The 24,483-nt window shown below is 42.9% G+C and overlaps 1 protein-coding gene and 1 long non-coding RNA gene across 2 annotated transcripts; one reads left to right on the top strand and one right to left on the bottom strand.

The window, feature by feature from the left end:
• Window positions 1-6,770: 6,770 nt before the first annotated feature.
• Window positions 6,771-20,687, bottom strand: LOC149466268 (uncharacterized). Its single transcript, XM_089672933.1, has 8 exons — window positions 20,644-20,687; window positions 20,060-20,175; window positions 17,206-17,358; window positions 17,003-17,126; window positions 14,427-14,524; window positions 13,742-13,862; window positions 13,384-13,479; window positions 6,771-8,878 (listed from the first exon to the last, which is right to left on the bottom strand). The coding sequence occupies exons 2-8, from the start codon at window positions 20,135-20,137 to the stop codon at window positions 7,830-7,832; spliced, it is 1,719 nt and encodes a 572-aa protein (XP_089529059.1). The 5' UTR covers window positions 20,138-20,175; window positions 20,644-20,687; the 3' UTR covers window positions 6,771-7,829.
• LOC149466269 (uncharacterized) lies at window positions 11,002-12,359 on the top strand. The gene is made up of 2 exons (XR_016312165.1): window positions 11,002-11,973; window positions 12,079-12,359. It is a non-coding gene; the product is annotated as an uncharacterized LOC149466269 (long non-coding RNA).
• Window positions 20,688-24,483: the final 3,796 nt, after the last annotated feature.

Here is a 24,483-nt window from a genome sequence, read left to right as displayed (position 1 = left end):
CACTCAGGTGTGAATGGGCCCTAAATGGTAGAGCTAGACGGAAAGCATGATCATAGTCGGCACTCTTAATGACAAAAAATTACAGACGGAGCAGGGCGTTGCTGGAGGAGGATTTCATCTAACAGAAGAGGCATCAGCACAAGGGACACATGCTACTGACTGTAAGTTATGTCCCTTGTGCTGATTTTTGTGTTTTGTTTTTTTCTTTTTCGTTTGGCTACACGTAGGCATTAAAAGAATTTCCCCAAAGCCAAAACAGGAAGTGAAAGGAAATCCCTCCATTGTGATGGAATCCCAGTGTGTTACCAGAACTAGTGTCCCCATTGGAAGACCCCTCTAGTAGTGTTCTGATGTCAACCGTATATTTGGGGTTTCATTCTACTTTCGATGATAATGGTAGGGTGGATCTCCCTAAGGCTGGATTCACACTTGAGCGATTTGTAGCCTGAAGCTCGAAGCTCCAAAAACGCTCAAACTTTAAAAAAAAATCAATTGTTCTCTATAGTGCCTGTTCACACCTGATAGCACCAACAAGCACCATGGAGAACAACTGATGTTTTAAGTTTGACTGTTTTTCGTGCTCCAAACTACAAATCACTCAAGTGTGAATCCAGCCTAACAGAGGCACAGGCAGCAATAAAATAGAGGTGTTTCAACCCCTCTTCGCTCTATCCAACACTTTAGGAGAAGCAGCAGTTGTTTTCTGTAGTCCACAACACAATCCCTCAAGAGGTCCAAGATAATGAAATGTATTGGAATCATGGAGGCCAAATCAGGTTTGAGAGGGGAAAATTGGTTTAAAAACCATCCTAGAAGTTGACACACACTAGAACATTTGTATGAACCATTTGGGATTGAAATGTTTAAAGGCTGAAGATATTCCTGTGGGTAGGCCATGTTGTTTCGTTCTCCAAAGTCTGAAGCTGGATGATCATATGATCCACATTTGAGGTACATGAGAGCGGAGTAGGTCCCATAGGCACTAGAAGAGTTACAGCAAAGTCTTCGTATTTTACCTCTACTCCTAGCTGAAGATGACCAATATTCTTAGGGTCCAAGATGGTGGCATTGTCCTCGTATTTGCTAAGCTGGACCATTGTTCTGGCTACAGACTTATGGACTTATTTTATATGCACAGTTGGCCAAGGGATATAAAGGGACCATTTGTATGGTTGCAACCATGATTCTAATACCCCTGATGGTCTTGATGTGTGGACAGTAGACTTGCAGGTATCTTCTGTTTCGACGAGGTTATTTTTTCCTTCATGCTAGTTTGGTGAAGGGCTTCTTGGATCCTTCCAAGTTTATATCACCATAATCTATCTGTACTTTTATATTAGAAATCACGAGAGTTGCCTATTTCAAGCCACCAATGTATTATTTGGCAACAAAGGGACTACCCTTTAACCCCTAATGCTGTTCACCTAAAGCACAACTAAACCCATCAAATTAACTGTTTACCAAAACAGCTGCATTCAAGGCATGCCTCCGACGATAACTGTCAAGGTTGTCAGTGTGCCTAGGTTAGCTCTCAACCTACCTATAAAGCTGGCAAATAGCTGGTGTTACAGCTGATCACATGTGCAGCACCATGTCAACAGTGGATCAAACAGAGGCTAAGATAGAGGCTTAAAAATAATACAAAAAAATTGTAGCGCTTCCCCATATTAATCAAATGTATGTGAATAGCCCGTTTCTATGGTTTAGGGCAGGGGTCTCCAAACGTTTGAAACAAAGGGCCAGTTTACTGCCCTTCAAACTTTAGGGAGGGTGAATTGTGGCCAGTGGGAGTAGAAAATGTCCTGACACTAGTGGCAGTAAACAATAACCTAGGCTTGGTGGTCATTTGGAGGAACAGTGCCCCATTGTTGGTGTCAGTGGGATAATTAGTTCCCCATTTCTGGTGTCAATGGGAGGAACAGTGCCCCATTCGCTGGTTTCAGTGGGAGGAACAGTGCCCTGTTGGGATCAGTAGGAGGAACAGTGCCCCGTTGTTGCAATCAGTGGTAGTAACAGTGCCCTGTCATTGGGGTCAGTGGGAGGAATAGCGCCCAATCATTGGTGTCAGTGGCAGGAATAGCACCTCATCATTGGTGTCAACGGGAGGAATAGTGCCCCATCGTTGTTGTCAGGGGGAGGAATAGCACCCCATCATTGATGTCAGTGGGAGGAATAGCGCCCTGTGGTTGGTGTCAGTGGGAGGAATAGCGTCCCATCGTTGGTGTCAGTGGGAGGAATAGCGCCCCATCGTTGGTGTCAGTGGGAGGAATAGCGCCCCATCGTTGGTGTCAGTGGGAGGAATAGCGCCCCATCGTTGGTGTCAGTGGGAGGAATAGCGCCCCATCGTTGGTGTCAGTGGGAGGAATAGCGCCCCATCGTTGGTGTCAGTGGGAGGAATAGCGCCCCATCGTTGGTGTCAGTGGGAGGAATGGTGCCCCATCGTTGGTATCAGTGGGAGGAAGAGTGCCCCACCATTGGTTTCAGTGGGAGAAATAGCGTCCCATTGTTGGTGTCAGTGGGAGGAATAGTGCCCCATCGTTGGTGTCAGTGGGAGGAATAGCGCCCCATCTTTGATGCCAGTGGGAGGAATAGTGCCCAGTCAGTGGAAGGAATAGTGCCCCACCGTTGGTGTCAGTGGGAGGAATAGTGCCCCATCGTTGGTGTCAGTGGGAGGAATAGTGCTTCATATCAGTGGAAGGAAAAGTGCCTCAAGGGACAGAAAAATCAAGCAAAGGGCCACATCCGGCCCGCGGGCTGCAGTTTGGGGACCCCTGGTTTAAGGGAACAAGATTGTTTTTCATAGCTTCAAAAGTTTTGACTCAGGCATTATGTATTTTAAGATCATTACCAATCATTTCAGGTACATGTGCTACCAGTCTTTGATGTAAACATAATGTACCTAGTCCCGTGTTGACATGTTGTGCCATTACGTGCCATCGTTGGTTTCTTGCGGCGCTTTTGCTTACATTCATTTTATATTGGAGTGATGGCACTTCTTTTGTCAACGCACAATGTCTAAATAAAGAATTACAAAAAAAAAATGTGAATAGTGGTGGAAACCTCATTAACTGTCAATGATGATGGAAAGTTCCTATGCAAACTGTGAATAGTGGTGAAAACGTCCAATATAAATATCACAATGATAATAATTCACCACTCCTATGAAGCTAACCACCATAGTTAAAGACCACCATAGATAAAGTGTTGTAGTAAAAAATGTGACATACACCTAGTGTGTTACGCTCCAATTACCTTTTGAATGGTAATAAATGTATTGGGGGTCGGATGTCTACTGCAAGAGAACCCTCAAGTGATTCAGTAGCGTAAGAAAAAAAAAATTAAATATATATATATATATATAAATTGGTGATAAATGTCTCTTCCACCAAATAATTCTATTTCCCAAAAAGACATCACCAGGAGCTTGTAAGAAGGCATTCCTCCTTTCAGGTGTGCACTCACAAAATTACCATGCCCCCCCCCCATTCTCATGGTTGGCTGGAATTTCTTTTTTAAATTTCCAGGTGGGAAGGAAGTAGATCAATATTGGGATTAATTCAATCCTCTCTGTTTTTCTCAGGTCCACATGTCTCTCATTCGGATGTCTACTCAGCCTAGGAGGAGTAATGTGTTCTGTTGGCTCCCCATATTGCCTAATGCAGGCCATACATGGTTAAAATTCCGAACGATTTTTCATTCTGAAAATCTAAAACATTTGCTTGATAATCCGATGGTGCCATCAATGATTTCGAAAAATCGGCCAACCAAGTAATAAAGTTCACCCCATATAACAGGCAAAACTTCTGTTTCTTCCAGGTCACGGCTCATGCGCATATTCTTTTCGGAAAAACGATCATACATTTTGACCATCATTGAGTCGAAAATCGGTTGTTTTTCACAGATTTTCCAACATGCCCGATTGCTGAAATGGGGAAGAACCACGAAAATCGTCCGGTGCTGTTGACCCACTAACAGAGCGAAAATCGGCCGATTATTCTTAGGTCCGATTTTTGGACCGACCTAAGTCTTGGCTCACACTACTGCTACCTGAAAGTCGCACGACTTGCAGTGCGACTTTGCCAGATGACTTGAATACCACTTTGAAGCAACTTTTAGGGAATGCCTGGGTAATCCTCCTGTAATGTTGGATACAAATCACATCATTATAGATGAGGATCCAACTTGGGAGGCGACTTCTATTAAAGTCTATGGGCACAAATCGGATAGAAGTCGCCTTGAAGTCATACAGGAACCTTTTCTAAAGTCGGAGCGACTTCAGTAGTGCTAATTAGGACAGCTCTCATTGACTAACATGGGATTTCACATGTCATGCGACTTGGGGTCTCACAAGTGGGATCCCAAGTCACGGCGGTGTGAACCGAGCCTAATATAGCGGTGTTTGGACTTAAAACATTAACAGATATAGGTGTACCGCGGTTTACGAACGCCTCGGTTAAAGTAATTTTTGGTTTACGAATAAAAATCCATAGAAAATAACGCCTCGGTTTACGAATTTTTTACGAATAAAAATCCATTGAAAATAATGCCTTGGTTTACGAACTTTTTAGAAATTTTCTTCGCAATACATAGTAAGTTTCCCTACGATGCATTGCGCCTGGGAGGTTTATAGCGTAACCACCCGCATCCTGTAGTCTGTGGGTAGCACGTGGAGGTGTAGGAGCATTTTTTGCATCGAGTTATTGCTTGATTAATCATGTCCCTGTACAGTATTTATGCCTTTAAAGTGCATTTTATAAAGAGTTAACAGATAAAAGACTTTTTTTTTAACTTTTTTCTGACCTCCGTAACAGATTAATTGGTTTTCAATGCATTCCTATGGGAAACTGCGTTTTGGTTTACGAATGTTTTGCAATACGAAAAAACGCATTAAATTCGTAAACCGAGGTACACCTGTATAAGTAAATATGCCTTTATTCTGGCTGTACTGCTATTATCTCACGAGTTATGAAATATGCTGAATTTCTTGATTCTACCAGAGAAGAGAAACGGCAATCAATGTGCATTGCCAAAGACTCCAGCTAAGGTATTTATGATGGGAGATCCGGCAGCATGTGCGGTTGCTTTTCCGATTGCTAAAACCTGCAAGTTTGATGGTGTTTACGAGACACCTAGCCTGAAATGTGGGTTCTGGTAAAAGGTGTCACCATGTCTCCTCTCAAGGAGACTGAGAAGAATATACTGGTATGCAGATTAAAGTTTGTGGTGTATATCAAACTCCTTCCTGGGGGGGGGGATGTACAGGGAATCACTGCTGCTATTGTCTACTTATTGTTAGAAACCGTCATGGCGGTTTAGGACCTCTGAACAACATGGTCGCCCCGTTATGGATTACAGTTTCCACCATCATTCACAGTCAGTAAAGGAGGTTTCCACCACTGTTCACATTCACTTGATTAAATTGGGTAGCACTACCCTTTTATCCAGTTGGTGTGGGAACACATATCAGTGTTTAGCAGCATTCTTGTTTTGATGGCAATTTCAGCTTGCTTGGATGTAATAGATAGGAGAGTTTAGGTTTCCTATGAAAAATCTGTAAGTGAATGAATAATTTCATAACTAATGACTGCCAAATCCTTTGATGAGATGTTAGAGGTGAAGGATGAAGCAGGATAAAGAAGGAAGTTGAAAACGCTGAAAGCCCTTTAGGAATATGAGTTTGGGATGACATAAGATGTGGCGATGTACAATTGTTTAGAGGACAGCAGTTTCTCTCAGTTCTTTGAAGGCAAATAGGTTGTTCACTTTGCAAAGGAATTTTCGCCCAGAGCTTTGTGAACTAGATGAAGCTCTGCTGACTTCTACCTTCACCACATTCACTAACCTCTGGGGAAGGTTCCCTTCCCCAGTGAACAGCCTACACTCACCGGTCACTTTATTAGGTACACCTTGCTAGTGCCAAGAAAATCTCCCCCACACCACCAGCCTGAACCATTGATACAAGGCAGGATGAGTCCCCCACACCATGTCACCACCACCACCAGCCTGAACCATTGATACAAGGCAGGATGGATCCCCCACACCATGACACCACCACCACCAGCCTGAACCATTGATACAAGGCAGGATGGATCCACCACACCATGACACCACCACCACCAGCCTGAACCATTGATACAAGGCAGGATGAGTCCCCCACACCATGTCACCACCACCACCAGCCTGAACCATTGATACAAGGCAGGATGGATCCACCACACCATGACACCACCACCACCAGCCTGAACCATTGATACAAGGCAGGATGAGTCCCCCACACCATGACACCACCACCACCAGCCTGAACCATCGATACAAGGCAGGATGGATCCCCTACACCATGACACCAGCACCACCAGCCTGAACAGTTGATACAAGGCAGGATGGATCCACCACACCATGACGCCACCGCCACCACCACCAGCCTGAACCGTTGATACAAGGCAGGATGGATCCATGCTTTCATGTTGTTTATGCCAAATTCTGACCACTATCAACCGAATGTCACAGCAACCAGTCTGCCCATTCTCCTCTGACATCAACAAGTCATTTTCCTCCACACAACTGCCACTCACTGGATATTTTCTCTTTTTCGGACCATTCTCTGTAAACCCTAGAGATGGCTGTAGGTGAAAACCCCAGTAGATCAGCAGTTTTTCCTAAATGCTCGTCTGGCACCAACAACCATGCCACGTTCAAATAACTGAAATCTCCTTTCTTCCCCATTCTGATGCTCGGTTTGAACTTCAGTAAAGCCAGGAATACATGGTAAGAAAATTGTACAAAAAATTTAGTTGATCAAATGAGCGACCGATTTTCTCTTCGTTGATAAGCAGGATGTTATAACCAATAACAATATTGTGAATGAAAAAATCTGGTTGAACAACAGTGAAAAAGTTTGTCGTTTTGCATGCAAATGACCGATTTCCTATGCGGTGGTTTGACGGTCACCTGCAAAAAAAAAAAAAAAAAAAAAATCTATCAAGTACTATAACGCATGAGCGGAAACAGAAGATGACTCGGATGTTTATGTCCACGGATCCATAAATCCCATTAATTCAAAGGATATATGTCCAATCACTCATTCTTGCCAGCAGGGAGTTGAATGCTCATTCTGGGTGGAAGGGTGTGGCTACAAGGTCACATGCACATTGCATCACTTACACTTGTATGGAGGACATCAACACTACGTATTGCTTGCCGAACAATTTTTTTCGATTGGTTAATGTGGGGCACGATTTTGTCTAACCAACGAACGCCGATCGGTCGTTGGATGACCGATTGGTTGATTTTCTTACCATAAGTCATCTTCACCACGCCTAGAAGCCTAAAAAGTTGCTGCCACGTAATTGGCAAATTAGCAATTTGTGTTACCAAGCAACTGAACAGGTGGACCTAATAAAGTATGCCTTTAGTAACTCGCCCCATTTGGGAATTCTAGTCTGCTTGGGGAGCCATACTAATTTCTATGACATAGTGCTGCCCCCCCCAAAAGGGCACTAGAATATCCAGGGCCTCTGTAACTGTGGATGGATGGTAAGCTCAACATTGGTAGACGGTGGAACTAATGGAAGAGGTTAAAAGGTTTGAACTTCAAGATTTCAACAGCTTGGAAAACATGCTAAAAGATTGTTCAGTCTGTTAAATGGCTTCCTGTATGAAAATTTGCACAATTTTTCTTAGGCGTACGATTGACTTAAAACCCGAAGTTTCTTGAGACCACTGTAGGACGTTGCATAGCTTTGGTAGGGAATCTTCAACTTGAGTGGATAGGTTGTTCTATAGGAGGGCAGGTTTAATAAAACCGTGAAAACAAAAAGGCATACCCATTTTTAGATGTTCGTTTCTGATGTAGGAGCCTTTTTAATCCTGTGGATATTGAGATGTGACACCAGGGTAGACTTATAGGAGAACCGCTTCCCACATTCAGAACAGGAATACGGCTGAGCCCCTGTGTGGACTCTCTCATGTCTTATCAAATCTGATTTATCACTAAAGCATTTCCCGCATTCGGAACATAAATGTGGACGATCACCAGTATGGACCTTCTCGTGTCTACACAGATTCGACTTGTTTTTAAAACCTTTCCCACACACCGAACACGAATATGGACTCTCCCCAGTGTGAGTTCGCTGATGTATGACGAGACGGGCTTTCAACGAAAAACATTTCCCGCACTCAGAACACAAATAGGGCATTAATCCCGTGTGAATTCTCTGATGGGTAATAAGCTGCTCCTTCTGAGAAAAACTCTTATTGCATTCAGAGCATAAATACGGCCTCTCCCCAGTGTGGGTTCTCAGATGTCTCTCGAAATCTGATTTCTGGGAAAAACATTTCCCGCATTCGGAACAGGCGAAGGGTTTGTCGCCTGTGTGGGTTTTTTGATGTCTCAGGAGAAGAAATATTTCAGAAAAACTCTTGCCACACTCTGAACACGGGAAGGGTTTCTCGGCCAAGTGAGTTTTCTGGTGCTTGAGGAGGAAGGCCCTCCAAGGGAAACATTTTCCACACTCAGAACAGATGAACGGCTTCTCCCCTTTGTGAATTTTTTCATGCGTGATGAGAGATGATTTCCAGGAAAAATATTTCCCACATTCAGGACACGAATATGGCTTCTCTGATGAGGGGCTCTCCTGGAGAAAAACAGGTTGTTCTTTCTGGGTAAAACGTGGACCAAACTCAGAACATGAGAAGGTGTCAGCCTTTCTGTGATGGGTGATGGGAGGTGAATGCTCAGTAAAACATTCCACACGTGTACAGGAATTGTTTGATGGATCTGCACCGGGAGGTGTTGGATGGACATCTGGGGCTACATTTTTTTTTCCTGAAGAGCTGTTTCCAGCACATTGTTCCTTGTCATACCTTTTGTATTGTCCATCTAGAGGAAATAAGAATCAGAGGAAACTGGAGTTGCTAAACTAATTTTTAAAGTCAAACAATATGGTAGTGTGACAAGGGCACTCCTACCTGAAAAAGAAAAATTCTGGATTTAACAGAATTATCATCCCCACCTTTTATGTAATTATCATCCCCACCTTTTATGTAATTCCAAAAATACATAAAAACCCTACTCAACCACCGGGACGTCCTATAGTATCGGCTATCGGTGGTCCGTTGGAACCAATAGGTAAATTTGTAGACGATTTAATTAAGGATCTTGTCTTGGAACTCAGATCCTATGTGAGGGATACGGGAGATGTATTGAAAAAGATTCTAAATGTAAAAGTACCCAAGGGTGCATTTCTGGTGGGCATTGATGTGGAATCATTATATACCTCTATTCACACGTCTGGGGACGGAGAGCTGTGGCCCATTTTCTGGAGACATACTTCCCTGAAATGGAGACTCAAAATGAATTTATATTGGACCTGTTGGAGTTTATGCTGACCCATAACTGTTTTCAGTTCCTGGGTTCCTTCTATCAGCAAATATGTGGTACCTCCATGGGAGCACCCTGGGCCCCGGCATTTGCATGTTTACATCTAGGGTTATGGGAAGAGGAGTTGGTATATCCCTCCACTCCCTATAAGCAACATGCAATAACATGGTTGCGATACATTGATGATGTCCTGATGGTTTGGGATGGAGGTATAGATGAGCTAAAAAAATACATGGAATTCCTAAACGAGAATGATAGGAATATCAAACTTACTTACACAGTAGATAGAGAGGTAATAACATTTTTGGATCTATCAATTTCTATCTACGGAAATAAATTAGTCACCAAAACGTTTAGAAAGGAAACAGCGGCCAATACACTTTTACATGCTAATAGCTATCATCCAAAAAGTTTAAAACAGGGAATACCCATTGGTCAGTTTCAGAGAATAAAAAGGAACTGTACAGAAGAAGCTGAATATAGAAATGAATCTATTCAGCTCTACAAGAGGTTTAGGGAAAGAGGTTATTCACATAGAACCCTAAGAAGAGCAAAAAGAAGAGCCCTTGGTAGAACAAGAGAGGAGCTTATAAATAAATCAAAATCAAAGGCAGGGGCGAATTCGGCAAATCAACCGGTAAGATTCATAACTAAATTTGGACAACAATGGGGCGAAGTTAAGAAGGCCCTGGACTCTCATTGGTGCTTACTAACTCAAAATCCACAGATAGCAAGAGTGGTAGGGGAGAGCCACCAAATGGTAGCGAAAAGGGCTCGGAACTTAAATGATATATTAGTACAATCAGAGTTTCAGAGGGCACCACAAAGAAATTGGTTAACTAGGAGGACTGGCCTATGTGGTATGTTCCCATGTGGCCACTGCCAAATTTGTCCATTTGTACATAAGTCTAATCAGTTCTACAACAATGATAAATCTAAGGCATTCCAGATACGAAGCTTTATTAATTGCTCCAGTAGTAGAATAATATACATGATAGAATGTCCATGCAAGAAGATGTATATAGGAAAAACAAAAAGGAACCTCAGGACTAGGATTGGTGAACATCTGAGAGATATCAGAAATGAAAATAGGAATGTAAGAAAGGGAGAGAAAGAGAACCCACTGGCACAACACTTCAAAGAAGTACACGGGGGTAAAACAGAAGGTTTGAAAGTGAAAGGGATTTTCCTGCTGAATATTTCAGCTTGTCGGGGGGACTTTGAAAAAGTCCTCCTACAAAAAGAAAAATTCTGGATTTATACCCTGGGTGCACTTGTCCCATATGGTCTAAACACAGAACTCAATTTTGGAGTTTTTTTGAATTGAATTTCTTGGAACCTTTAATATAGCTTGAGTTATAACCTGTACTGGGGCACTATATATGGGAATGAAATATTGGTTTATCTGGAGAAAGTATGAATCTAACTATGCGATTCTCCTTATTCCCACTATACATTAAACTCCTATAACAATTAGATCAATATTAAAATTAGGAAATTGAACCCTGTCTGGATGTCTCCCTCTTTGAATAATAATTATTATAATAATAAGTTCTTTCCAGTATCCTCTTCAAAGATGATCTGATTTACAGTAATATGGTCTCCCCTTGCTATTGCCAGCAGTCAATTTAAATTTAATATATGTGTTTTAATTCACTTTGGATATTTCAAATGTAGTGATACTCTTTCAACACAAGATGGCGAGGTGGAGATTCTTTGGTATGCAATTAGTGCACCATATAAGGCAAAGGACTGAAGTCCCCTCCCAGTTCTGACGAAGTCTGCGGTGATTGGCGGACGAAACGCGTCAACGTATTGACGTCACTACGCTCGGCGTCTTCACAGGGTGCGGCGCCCACGAGGTGGGAAGGAACGGCGGTGTCACAGCTCCTTGCTAGGAAGGCACGAGGCCCTCTGAAAAACTACCATAAGGCTACTATTACAGCGGCTCGCAAACGGCAATCCCCCAGGGGAATATACCTTCCACCGGTGGCAAGTTATTTAAGCTTACAGCTGTTTAGATTTATAGAGCATTTATGGAGTTAAGAAGGCATGTTATACGGGCCTAATTTACCCTGCATACTTGGGGAATTTTTTGGAAATCCTCTTTGGAGGATAATATATATATATATATATATATATACACGCTATCCTATTTTTTGGCACTGTATGCTGTGACATAGCCATATCCTAATGAAACCGCTTCAATTTTCTCAGATTGAGTAATCTTTGGAAACCCTTCATTGGGTATATAGACTCAGGTACACACGGCCTGCTATATATACACTATATGTGTCTGGAATTTACGTATTGTGACTACCTGGCTTCCCACCCCCTTGTACATCTCTAAACAAGCATCAAGGACCTGATCCTATTTCAAGTCGATGGGAGTCTTCTTGATCTTTATTGATGGTAATATACTCATATTGTGGTTCTTATTTTCAGGGGTTACTTGATGCCTGTGATATATACACTTATCTTTTTATATATATCCTAAGAATCATCTGGTACTGTGGACCTTGTTTCACTTGGGGTGGCTACCCAGGAAGTCCCTACATTTGAGAAGTCGGTATGACAGTCTCATAACTGAGAAGGTAATAGAAGTGTCCACGAATTACTGTAGAGGGAGGCTTGGTGAGGCTTGGATGCGATTCAGCTCTTACATTTTCTTATACACATTGTGTATTTTTGTATTCCAGCTTCCATATACCAGGAGGCTCCTGACATATATTGGGAACATATCTGCTGAATACATGGCTTACTCCAATATAAGCTGGAAATCCATGGAAATCTAGGCGAAACTACCTCACCATTACTCTATATTGCCTTATATGGTGCTCTACTTGCTAAGATGACCCTATAATGAAGACGCCAAGTGCTTTTTAACATGATTTTATTTTGTTTGACATGTTCACCGTGCTCATGTTTAACCTCCTTATGATCTATGTGATCAAATAAAGTATTGCCTGGATTTTTTGAATCCATATTACTCCGCGTGGATCATTTAGTAACCTTCTTTTTTCAGGTAGGAGTGCCCTTGTCACACTACCATATTGTTTGGCATGCATTTTCTTGGGTTTATGGATCCACACTTGTATAAGTGAGTCGGAGATATGACAATGACACCAGCTATTTGTGTCATTTTAGGTGGCTTGTTTCTGTTCTATTTTTGTAATTTTTAAAGTCTCTGGATTAAAAAAAAATTGCTGGAGATGGGGCATGTGAGAGAAATGCACCCCACAATCGGTCATGCCAGTTTGAAAATTTGTACAGTATACAGCTTTACATGGGAAGGCAAAAGTATGCTCTCTTTACTAAATATAAACGAGACCCCTGTTTAATCAAATAGCTTCAATCAAGGTGCAATATATCTGTGTAGGAAACAGGTAAACTTTTTGCAGGGACCCTTAAAAATATTTACTTATCTTCCCTGGGCTCCCCCAGATCTACTACTGGCTTACCAGGGATGTGTGAAATCCCATGCATGTATGAGGGAGCATGTGACTTGCTCTACATTTCCCCATGATGTAGCGTTGGGTGCCGAAGCGCCCTCAGATGGGGGCAAAAAAGCCCTGAAAAATCTCCACCCAGACTGACTTGTAGCTTCTATACATCTTATTAGTATAGCTGAGGCAGGTGGCTCCTGAATTCTCCATTGGGTACATACCATCTCCCCCTTATTCTATTACCTTCCTCCTCCTCAGCTTTGGCATTTCTCTAAGTGACTCTGGTGTCTCCGTGGTCTGTGAATAAAGTGAAACCCTCTGGGCTGAGATGTATAAGAGACCCCAGAGAGAGTGTGTGTGGGGGGGGGGGGGGAGACTGACATGATGTGAGGAGGAGAGCCGGAGTCTAATGGCTCCTGACCCCCCCCCCCAACTGGGCACATACTGTCCCCCCATTACTGTCTACTGACAGAGGAGGGGGGGAGAAGAAGAGATGGTTGTAATGACTGAACAAGGAGGATCTAGGACTCTTCTCTGGATTTAGTGTTTATTCCTCACCTGTACTGATCTCTGGAGGGATCTCCTCCTCTTTAATCCTCACATGTACTTCTTCCTCTTCATCAGCTTTGACATCTATCTGAGTACCTCTGGTAGCTGTGAATAAAGAGGAGAGTGAAGCCCCCTGTACTGAGAGACCTTAGAGTGTGTGTGTGTGGGGAGACCGGTCACGTCTCAATGACGTGAGAAGGAGAGTTGGAGTCGGACATAGGCTGATGGCTCCTGCCCCCCCAAATGGTCACATACTGTCCCCCCATTACTGTCTACTGACAGAGGAGGGAGGAGAAGAAGAGATTATTGTAGTGACTGAACAAGGAGGATCTGGGACTCTTCTCTGGATTTAGTGGTTATTCCTCACCTGTGCTGATCTCTGGAGGACCTTCCTCCTCCTTCCAAGACTCATCACCCTTCACATATGGCTCTTCCGCTTCCTCTTTAACTTTTGCTTTACAATCAATCTGGTTTACCTCCAGTGTAACCTAAACAAGAATAAAACTGAATTCTTTACTTAGAGTTCCATTGAAAGTAAAAGCAGTTTTAGCATAATAATGATTACACGGTAGGGACTGAATATTTAGGAAGACAGGTTTTTACCAGATTTGTTAAGGAATGCAAGTCATAACAAGTTCTACTCTTGCACTGAACATTTAGGTGTCCTCCCACCTTGGTCTAGTAGGAACAATAAAATTCAGCACTTAGAAGCTCTGCTCCAAATGTGTTGTAATAAGTATGAAGCAAAGCACAAAGGCGGCAGCACCTAAGTTTTATTCCCTAAGCCACAGGTGTCAAACTGGCAGCCCTCCAGCTGTTGCCAAACTATAAGTCCCATGAGGCATTGCAAGATTGACAGTTACAAGCATGACTCCCAAAGGCTGATACATGATAGGACTTGTAGTTTCGCAACAGCTGGAGGGCCGCCAGTTTGACACCCCAACGTCCTAAGCCAATGGGGCAGGGTGACACTTTCCAGTTGCTGTAATGGGGGTAGTGTTTTATGGGTTTGGTATAAATAAATTATTTGAAATGTTTTGGTCTCCAATTACCTGATCAGCTGGTGGTACCTTAAGTTGTTCCTGTGTGGAGTCCCGGGAATACAGAGGACGGGGACATCTCTCTGGTGGGTTCCCATTACTGGATCCATCTGTAGGAAACACACACACTGAATGAAAACATTCAGGGAATTAACTAAGCTTCCTGTGCTATTGTAATGTCATGTGTCACATTAACTAAGCAGATAGAACTGTTTCTGGTCTATCTGTGCCACTCGTACCAGTTTGTATTTCAGAGTGAAAGAGAAACTGACACAGGGTCCGTGCCTTGTTAACAAAGGGAAGGCGGCAGTTTTCAATACAGAAAACTGGCGCAGATCCCCAACAGGTTGGACTTGACATATGAGATGTGGACTGTCTACATGAGATGGTCATATGCCTGATGAAGGGGTTCTGCGAGACTCCAAAACGTTGCTTTGCTGTAACTATGTGATCATTCATTAAAACTTTTGGACCCATATTGGTGATCCTCAGTGTGCCGGTGACATTCTCCCTGTCTGCAGACAGCTCACATCCCTCTCTCTGCTTGCAGAGCCCGTGGTGTTAACAATCCTCTCTTTTCCTGTCTCAGAAGCAGAGGGCAGGGACAGGCAGAGAAATCTGAAGCATGCACCTCCAGCCAAAATGCTTTCTGTGCCATGCCTGTAGCAGACGGAATACGGAAAGGGAAGAGCTGTGAAAATGTGGAATAGACTCCCTCAATAGTTGGTTCTGGCCAGCTCAGAGGATTGCTTTAAAAAAGTCCTGGATTCTTTTTTGGATACACAGAATATAACTGGATACTAACATTTATAGGTAAAGTTGATCCAGGGAATATCCAATTGCCTCTCGGGGGATCAGGAAGGAATTTTTTTCCCCTGCAGGAGCAAATTGGATCATGCTTTGCTGGTTTTTTTGGCTTCCTCTGGATCAACTGTGAGTATAGGATTATAACTTTTTTTTTTCTACTGGATGGACTTTTGTCTTTTTTCAGCCAGACTAACTATGTAACTATGCTCTATTACTAGTCAGACATTTCCCAAAAGGTCAATGGAATACAAACACAATGGATGTATGTGGCCAAATTTCAGTAGCACCGAAGCATCAAAGATACTGATTTGTACTTGAAATGGCCAGAGGTGGCTAGAGGAGAAGTCATGACCACTAAAGCTCTCACCACTGCCTTGGAGGGATGGTTCTCAAGATGGAGACTACTACTGGAAATTATTACCGAAAAAGATCCACAGTTTATTTCAAAAGAGTTTGAGACCTTCCTTAAATCAAAGGAAATAAAGCACATTCTAACACCACAATACCATTCAGAGGCCAAAGGAGGTGTAGAGCATTTTGACCGGATATTTAAAATTTGCCCAAAGACATATCTGCATGAGGGACTCATCGGCAGCGAAGCAATAACTACTGTTCTACAGCACTACAGTTCAGCTCCTCATAGCACCACTGGGGAATCGTCTGCAAACCTGATGTCTGGTCATGATCTACGAATCCTACTCATAAGTTTGAAACCAACAAATAAAGTATCAGAATCCTTAAACCTGCAAATTAGTACGGGGAGGTTCGAGGTCAAAGCAAAAACTTAGAATGATGCAAAAATTAACACCAAGGTAACTACCCTCATTCCTGGCCAGTGGGTGAGGATAAGGAAGCCACCAACCAAGTCAAAGCTTAGCCCCAGTCTATCTAACCCTGAACAAATCCACAGTAGGTTGGGGCCAATAATCTATAGGCTGAAGGATGGATCAACTTGGCATCTGAGCAGGTTAGTACCTTTCCTTGGGCAGGACATTGCTCCTAATTGGTTTACTTGGGATGTTGCATCTAGCCCTAGCACACAGCCACAAACATCTGGAAGTCTGAAAAATAACTCCCACTCTCTATCTCTACCCCAAGATTTCCCTCTTTCTTAAGTTATGAGATATATGATTTTTTGAGGTGGCACCATCCAGTCCAGACAGACCCACATGGATGAAAAATATATTTGAAATATATTTGAAAAATATTCTTCCCAAATATATTGACATATATTTGAAAATACTACAATTTTGGCCATATTCAATATATTTCAAAATATATTTCAATAAATTTATATATATACACACACACACACACACACACACATTACAAAATGTATGAAAAATACTTTTTAAAATACACTTTCAAATATACTGTATGTCTTTAAAATTACAAATCTACATTTTTGGAATGCATTTACAAATATATGGAAAAATATATGTTAAAATGACTTTTTATATGTTAAACAAAATCTGAAGAATTTATTTAAAAAATATATATATTTAAAAATGGGTATAGGATTATAACTTTTTTTTTTTGGTTGAACTGGATGGACTTTTGTCTTTTTTCAGCCAGACTAACTATGTAAGTATCTATGTAACAGAACAGGGAGCAGATCATTCCCGATTACCAAAGGGGTTTCTATGGAGTTTAGAAGAGCGGTGCGGGCTTTATGCCTGCACCACTCTTTGTTAATTCTCGCATTGTTTCTATTTCTTTATATCAGAGGATGTGTGTATCTAGGTGGATCCTCAATACAAGAAATGAAAGTCTCCTCTTACCCAGTGATGTGAGGGGTGGCCGGTTCTCCATCATGACGTCCTTGTAGAGATCCTTGTGTCCTTCTAAATACTTCCCTTCTTCCATGCAGTAAGATACAGTGACATCCTGACACTTCATAGGAACCTGACATACAATGATACAGTCACCATCCAGACACATCCCTTGTCTGTTACTGGAGAATGTCCCAGAATTCCCGGCTCACCTGTCCCGTCAGCAGCTCAATGATCTCGCTGGTGACTTCTTCAATACTTTTGCATTTTCTCAGGTAGTGAGATGGAGGATCTATAACAGGGCTTTGCGCCTTCATCAAGTTGGAAGCCACCAAACCATCAGATAACTTGAAAGCTATATAATTCTATATTAAAGGCCAAAACACCAGGATATGTTACCATCCCAACTAGAGCAAACATTCACACTTCATTCAAATTATTGCCATTACACTACACTTCATCTATGCAATTAGATCTGTGTTTTATTAATAGAGATGAGTGATGTCATGTGACCTCCCAGGATCCTCCTCACCTCTCCGGTTAGGTCTGTGTTTTATTAATAGAGATAAGAGTGATGTCATCTGATCTAGCCGAAACCTCCGCAACTTGAACCCTGCCCCTCTCCACTCTGCAGCTGACCGACTTTATGACAGTATGCTTCCACTGTCCTGGCCTGACCTGGTTACTACTGCTTATAACAACTCACTGTCAGACGCCCTAGACTCCTTAGCACCCCTAACCACACGAAGCATTAGACCCCGACCGCTTCAACCCTGGCAGAATGACCATACCAAAAATCTTAAACGACGCAGGTGTGCTAGAGCGATTATGGTGCAAAACCAGATCCCAACAAGCGTTCAATCAATATAAATCTGCCTTCCTCACCTACACCTCCTCCCTCCACGCTGACAAACAAGCCTACTTTGTAACCCTCATCAATACCCTCTCCTCCAGTCCTCGCCGGCTCTTCTCTACTTTTAACTCTCTACTCTCTCCCCCCCCCCCCCACCCCCACCCTGTATCTCACTCACCAACCACGAGATTGCTAACCACTTCCAAAACAAGATCGACGCAATTCGTAGGGACATCGCCACTGCTCAGACTTCCACCCCACCTAGCCTCCCTCACATGAAAACCCCCTCAACACTCCTCTCCTCTGACCTCGCAACTGTCCAGACCTCTACCCCACCTAACATCCCTCACACTAAAACCCCCTCAACACTCCACTCCTTCGACCTTGCTACCACTGAAGAGGTCACTAAGGTCTTCCTTGAAGCCCGCCTCACCACCTGCCCCCTTGACCCTGTCCCCTCAGCTCCTACGGTCACCCTCCTCCTCCATCCTATGCTCCCTCACGCACATCTTCAATCTCTCCCTCTCTACTGGTGCATTCCCCTCCCCTCTAAAGCATGCGCACATCATTCCCATACTTAAAAAACCTTTCCTGGATCCCACCGACCTGAACAACCTTAGACCCATCTCCCTGCTGCCATTTACATCCAAACTCCTCGAGCTCTTAGTCTATAATCGCCTAAGCTCCCACCTCAGCGACAACAATCTCCTTGATCCCCTACAGTCTGGCTTCTATCCCCTACACTCCACCAAAACCACCCTACTCAAAATCACCAATGAACTGCTAACCGCCAAAGCCAATGGCCACTACTCAGTGCTCCTACTCCTTGACCTCTCCGTGGCTTTCAACACGATTAACCACCCCCTCCTCAAAAACAAACTACACTGTCTTGGCCTCAGAGACTCCACTCTCTCCTATCTATCACAGCGCTCGTTCAGTGTTACCTATAATGCTGCCACCTCCCCCTCTCTGTTGGGGTCCCTCAAGGCTCTGTCCTCGGGCCCATTCTCTTCTCCATCTACACCTCCTCCCTTGGCCAGCTGATACACTCCCACGGCTTCAATTACCATCTCTACGCCGATGATACACAAATCTCTCTACCCCTCACCTCACCCCTTCAGTCTCCGCCCGAATCACTTGCCTACTGCACGACATATCAGATTGGATGTCACTCCACTTCCTCAAATTAAACCTTTCCAAAACCGAGCTCCTAGTTTTCCCCCCAGCCTGCGCCCCCCCCCCCCCAACCTCTCCATCACGACCAACAACACCACCATCAGTCCCACCCCGCAAGCCAAAGTTGTAGATGTCACTCTAGACTCCAATCTGTCCTTCCTGCCCCATGTCCAATCGCTGGCAAATTCATGCAGGCTCTACCTCCGCAACATCTCCAAAATACGTTCGTTCCTAACCCCAGAAACTACTAAGCAACTCATTCACTCCCTTATCATATCACGACTTGACTATTGTAACTCCCTCCTCACCGGCTTACCTCATCACAGACTATCCCCGCTTCAGTCTATCCTGAACTCTGCGGCCAGACTCATCCACCTCACCAACAGCTCCATATCCACCACCCCCCTCTGTCATTCCCTCCGCTGGCTTCCGATTGCCCAACGCATAAAATTCAAACTGCTAACATTGACATACAAAGCTATCCATAATACTGCCCCAAACTACATCACCGACCTGATATCCAAATACCACCAAACACGTACTCTTTGCTCCTCACAAGACCTCCTACTCTCTAGCTCCCTGGTCTTCTCCTCCCATGCCCAGTTCCAGGACTTCCCCCATCCTCTGGAACTCACTACCCCAATCCATCAGACTGTTACCAACCCTCACATTTAGGTGTACCCTGAAAACCCATCTCTTCAGGGAAGTCTACCCCGCCTTCACCTAACTGCCAATCTCCTCCACTCCTTCTACCACTTCATCCCCCACAGCCATTTCCTCCTGTACCACTATCCCCTCCCTCCTATATTGTAAGCTCCAAGGAGCTGGGCCCTCGAACCCCTCGTGTATTGTATTGTTATTGTACTGTCTCATGTATTGTCTCCCATTCTAATGTACAGCGCTGAGCAAACTTTTGGCGCTATATAAATACTGTATAATAATAATAATCTCCCAGAATCCTCCTTACCTCTCCGGTCAGGTCTGTGTTTTATTAATAGAGATAACAGTGATGTCATGTGACCTCCCAGAATCCTCACCTCTCCAGTCAGCAAGTAGACAACCTCGAGGGTGAGGTTTATTATCCTCTCAGTCGCTTGGCTTCGCTCCCTCTCCATCTTGAATCAGGGGATCTGTTTAGAGATGTTTTGGCTGCCTGAGAACCCAAAAATATGAAAAATAGTAAGATATAAAATATAAATATAATATGTATATATATATATATATATATATATATATATGTATATATATAAATGACCTATTGCTGAGCCAGGGGGAGGACTGTTCCACTTTTTTTTCCCCAATGGATGTTCTAGAAGGAACCCAGAATCACCTTCCACTGTGTTACTGTTCCCAATTAGTTGCAATGTTGTTTGAAAAAAAGGTCCCTGTTGTGAAAAACATAAAAAATGAATGAAAAAGCAAAGTCTGAATTAAAAATATGCAAACTGAAAGAATATCCGTGGAATGACCCAATAAAACAAAGCCCAATATTGAAAAAAAAATCCCAGCTGTGTGCATTTTACGGCTTATGACCTGATCCCTCAGTTACATGATCCCACTCCCATCCAGACCACACAGAGTGCCGGGACCCCCTTCTCTCATAATAAGAAGACATTATTACCTTCTATCACTGGGCACACACTCTCCAGCCTCACAGAATTCTCACTTAACTACAAATGGGCTACATTTAGGGCTACAACAAAATGGTTGCCTCATACTTGACCGGTACCTTGTCTACTCTAAAATAGATTTCTAGTGCCATAAATATTAAAAATGAGACAAAGAATACAGTCATATACAAGAATATATATTTGATTTTTTTTTTTTTTTTCTGCTGTATAATTCTGAAAACAATTTAGGACTGCTCTACAGGATAATGGTTGCTACAGTTCTAAGCAGATGCGTCCTCTAGTGTTTGCTCTGGTAAACAGCTGGGAAGGAGAATCCTTGTTACTAGGCAACACTGGAAAATCCAGCTGCTTTCAGTGTACAGCTTCTGCATTCTGGCCACCCAGCTGCTGACTGGTTGCTATAGTGATGTGGATGTTCAGGAGACTGGCAGCCATTTTGTTGAAGCTCTGGGGGAATACTCTTAAAGCAAGCTTACATTTTTTTTCTCTGTTTCTAGGAACTGATAAGTGTTTGCCCAGTGAGGGGGAGATAATGTATTCTTATTATGAGAGAAGGGGGTCCCAGCATTCCCCATATGGAATAAAAATATATTTTAAAAATATTCTTCCCAAGTATATTTACATACAGTCAGGTCCATAAATATTGGGACATCGACACAATTCTAACATTTTTGGCTCTATACACCACCACAATGGATTTGAAATGAAACAAACAAGATCTGATTTAACTGCAGACTGTCAGCTTTAATTTGAGGGTATTTACATCCAAATCAGATAAACGGTGTAGGAATTATAACAGTTTGCATATGTGCCTCCCACTTGTTAAGGGACCAAAAGTAATGGGACAGAATAATAATCATAAATCAAACTTTCACTTTTTAATACTTGGTTGCAAATCCTTTGCAGTCAATTACAGCCTGAAGCATGGAATGCATAGACATCACCAGATGCTGGGTTTCATCCCTGGTGATGCTCTGCCAGGCCTCTACTGCAACTGTCTTCAGTTCCTGCTTGTTTTGGGGCATTTTCCCATCAGTTTTGTCTTCAGCAAGTGAAATGCATGATCAGTCGGTATCAGGTCAGGTGATTGACTTGGCCATTGCATAACATTCCACTTCTTTACCTTAAAAAAATCTTTGGTTGCTTTTGCAGTATGCTTTGGGTCATTGTCCATCTGCACTGTGTAGCGGCGTCCAATGAGTTCTGAAGCATTTGGCTGAATATGAGCAGATAATATTGCCCGAAACACTTCAGAATTCATCCTGCTGCTTTTGTCAGCAGTCACATCATCAATAAATACAAGAGAACCAGTTCCATTGGCAGCCATACATGCTCACGCCATGACATTACCACCACCATGCTTCACTGATGAGGTGGTATGCTTAGGATCATGAGCAGTTCCTTTCCTTCTCCATACTCTTCTCTTCCCATCACTCTGGTACAAGTTGATCTTGGTCTCATCTGTCCATAGAATGTTGTTCCAGAACTGTGAAGGCTTTTTTAGATGTCGTTTGGCAAACTCTAATCTGGCCTTCCTGTTTTTGAGGCTCACCAATGGTTTACATCTTGTGGTGAACCCTCTGTATTCACTCTGGTGAAGTCTTCTCTTGATTGTTGACTTTGACACACATACACCTACCTCCTGGAGAGTGTTCTTGATCTGGCCAACTGTTGTGAAGGGTGTTTTCTTCACGAGGGAAAGAATTCTTCGGTCATCCACCACAGTTGTTTTCCGTGGTCTTCCGGGTCTTTTGGTGTTGCTGAGCTCACCGGTGAATTCCTTCTTTTTAAGAATGTTCCAAACAGTTGTTTTGGCCACGCCTAATGTTTTTGCTATCTCTCTGATGGGTTTGTTTTGTTTTTTCAGCCTAATGATGGCCTGCTTGACTGATAGTGACATCTCTTTGGATCTCATCTTGAGAGTTGACAGCAACAGACTCCAAATGCAAATAGCACACTTGAAATGAACTCTGGACCTTTTATCTGCTCATTGTAATTGGGATAATGAGGGAATAACACACACCTGGCCATGGAACAGCTGAGAAGCCAATTGTCCCATTACTTTTGGTCCCTTAACAAGTGGGAGGCACATATGCAAACTGTTGTAATTCCTACACCGTTCACCTGATTTGGATGTAAATACCCCCAAATTAAAGCTGACAGTCTGCAGTTAAAGCACATCTTGTTCGTTTCATTTCAAATCCATTGTGGTGGTGTATAGAGCCAAAAATGTTAGAATTGTGTCGATGTCCCAATATTTATGGACCTGGCTGTATATTTGAAATATTACAACTTTGGCCATATTCAAAATATTAATAATAATAATAATAATATATAGTGGGGTTAGCTCAGGTGGGGGATCACCTTCCCTGGGAAAAAAGGTAGACCGCACAGCAGGCTTTCTTCAAAATCTGACTGGTTGCCAGTTTTATTCAAGGTTTGCAAAAATATCAAAACAAACAAAACAGCAAAATAAACCCTTGCCATCCAGGCACTAACTAAACATAGGATTTTTCATCGCTCACAGGTGCAGGGCTTCTCCCTGTCACCCAAAACAAAATAATAAGCAAACCTTTTTCTAGTTGGTATAACACACACCTTCATGCACAGCTCTCTCAGAATGGCTCTCTGAGTCCCAGGCCACAAGCAGCTCCTTGCTCCATTCCTGCCTTATTTATACCACCTGTTGGTGGTCATCAATGGAGCACAAAATCCGGTCCAGAACCACCTCTGCCATTGTCGTCCCGAAAACCCGCAGTGGACTCCACCTTAAACTTCAAAGTATGATCGCATGCGAGGTGGCACATAGGCCCTGATTTACTAAGAATTGAGTCTACCAGCAGACTCTTGACATTCAGGCAGACTCAATTAAATCAATTAAGACCTGTCAGTCTTCTGAGAGGCATCTAGCAATCTCATTGACAAGCATCTACTTTCCTGTTAGTAAATGTGGAATCACGTCTGGCACATTTTTAGGTGCAATACCGGATATGTTCGCTAGATGGCGCACAAGCGCGGGCTTTGTACCCTTGGTGTTTTCCTGTTTGCATATGAGAATACTTAGAATGTAAAATAAAAAATACACCTATATTATAATTTTTTTCTTTTTTTAATTTGCTGTTTCTCCAAAATGATCAGACAACTAATGCATTTACTAATGAATGTCATACGTTCTATTTTCAGATGTTAAACATTTTCACACTTATATCTCAAATAATTTGGAATGTCTAGTTCTAAGTTCCCAATATAATGATATAGCTTCCTTCTCTTTAATCATGTAACTCTTCTATGTTAAAGTCATAGTGCAGCGCTATAAATGCATGTGATCAATAATGAACGCATGTAAAAACCAAAAAGTGCAAATAATTGCAATAATGATGTAAAATGGTAAATGGTGCTAAAATAAGTTCATATAATCATTCCTGAATAATGGAATGTCCTTCGTGTGAGAGTACCAACTCAGAGAGTGCCTATGAATGGCACGTGTGGTTTATCCGTGACGGACAGTAGAGCATGAACTCGTGAAAGGTCAACCACCCCTGGGACTGGTCTACACTCACCAGAACAAAAGTATTAATGCGCATGGGTTATACACATCACACATCTGGGGGTGCAGCGGTATGCTGGCAGCTATGAGTTAGTCATCCAGCTCCAGCCATCCAACCATCCATCAGGGTGGGTGCCCAAATGGTCCTGGGGAGGAATTAGCTCAGCCACAGGAGCCAGAAAGGTGCTTAATAGTGTAGTACACTCGTCACAAGGGTGGATGACCTTTCACGAGTTCATGCACTACTGTTTGTGGTTATATTTATCTTGTGTAATACCATTTT

The sequence above is a fragment of the Staurois parvus genome, unplaced genomic scaffold, assembly GCF_062004578.1.
Source record: "Staurois parvus isolate SC_StPar_1 unplaced genomic scaffold, SC_StPar_1.0 ptg000132l, whole genome shotgun sequence".
Lineage (NCBI taxonomy): Eukaryota > Metazoa > Chordata > Amphibia > Anura > Ranidae > Staurois > Staurois parvus.
The sequence above is the reverse complement of the archived record's forward strand: the minus strand, read 5'-3'. Positions and strand labels throughout refer to the sequence as shown.

What these genes read in the sequence shown, in the direction of transcription:
- LOC149466268 (XM_089672933.1), bottom strand. Translation starts at nt 20,137, where the DNA reads ATGGAGAGGGAGCGAAGCCAAGCGACTGAGAGGATAATAAACCTCACC. An exon ending in TCCTCCAGAGATCAGCACAG is followed by an intron (nt 13,480 to 13,741) that starts GTGAGGAATAAC and finishes CTTTATTCACAG; the next exon opens with CTACCAGAGGTACTCAGATA. An exon ending in CCCTCCAGAGATCAGTACAG is followed by an intron (nt 8,879 to 13,383) that starts GTGAGGAATAAA and finishes TATTTCCTCTAG; the next exon opens with ATGGACAATACAAAAGGTAT.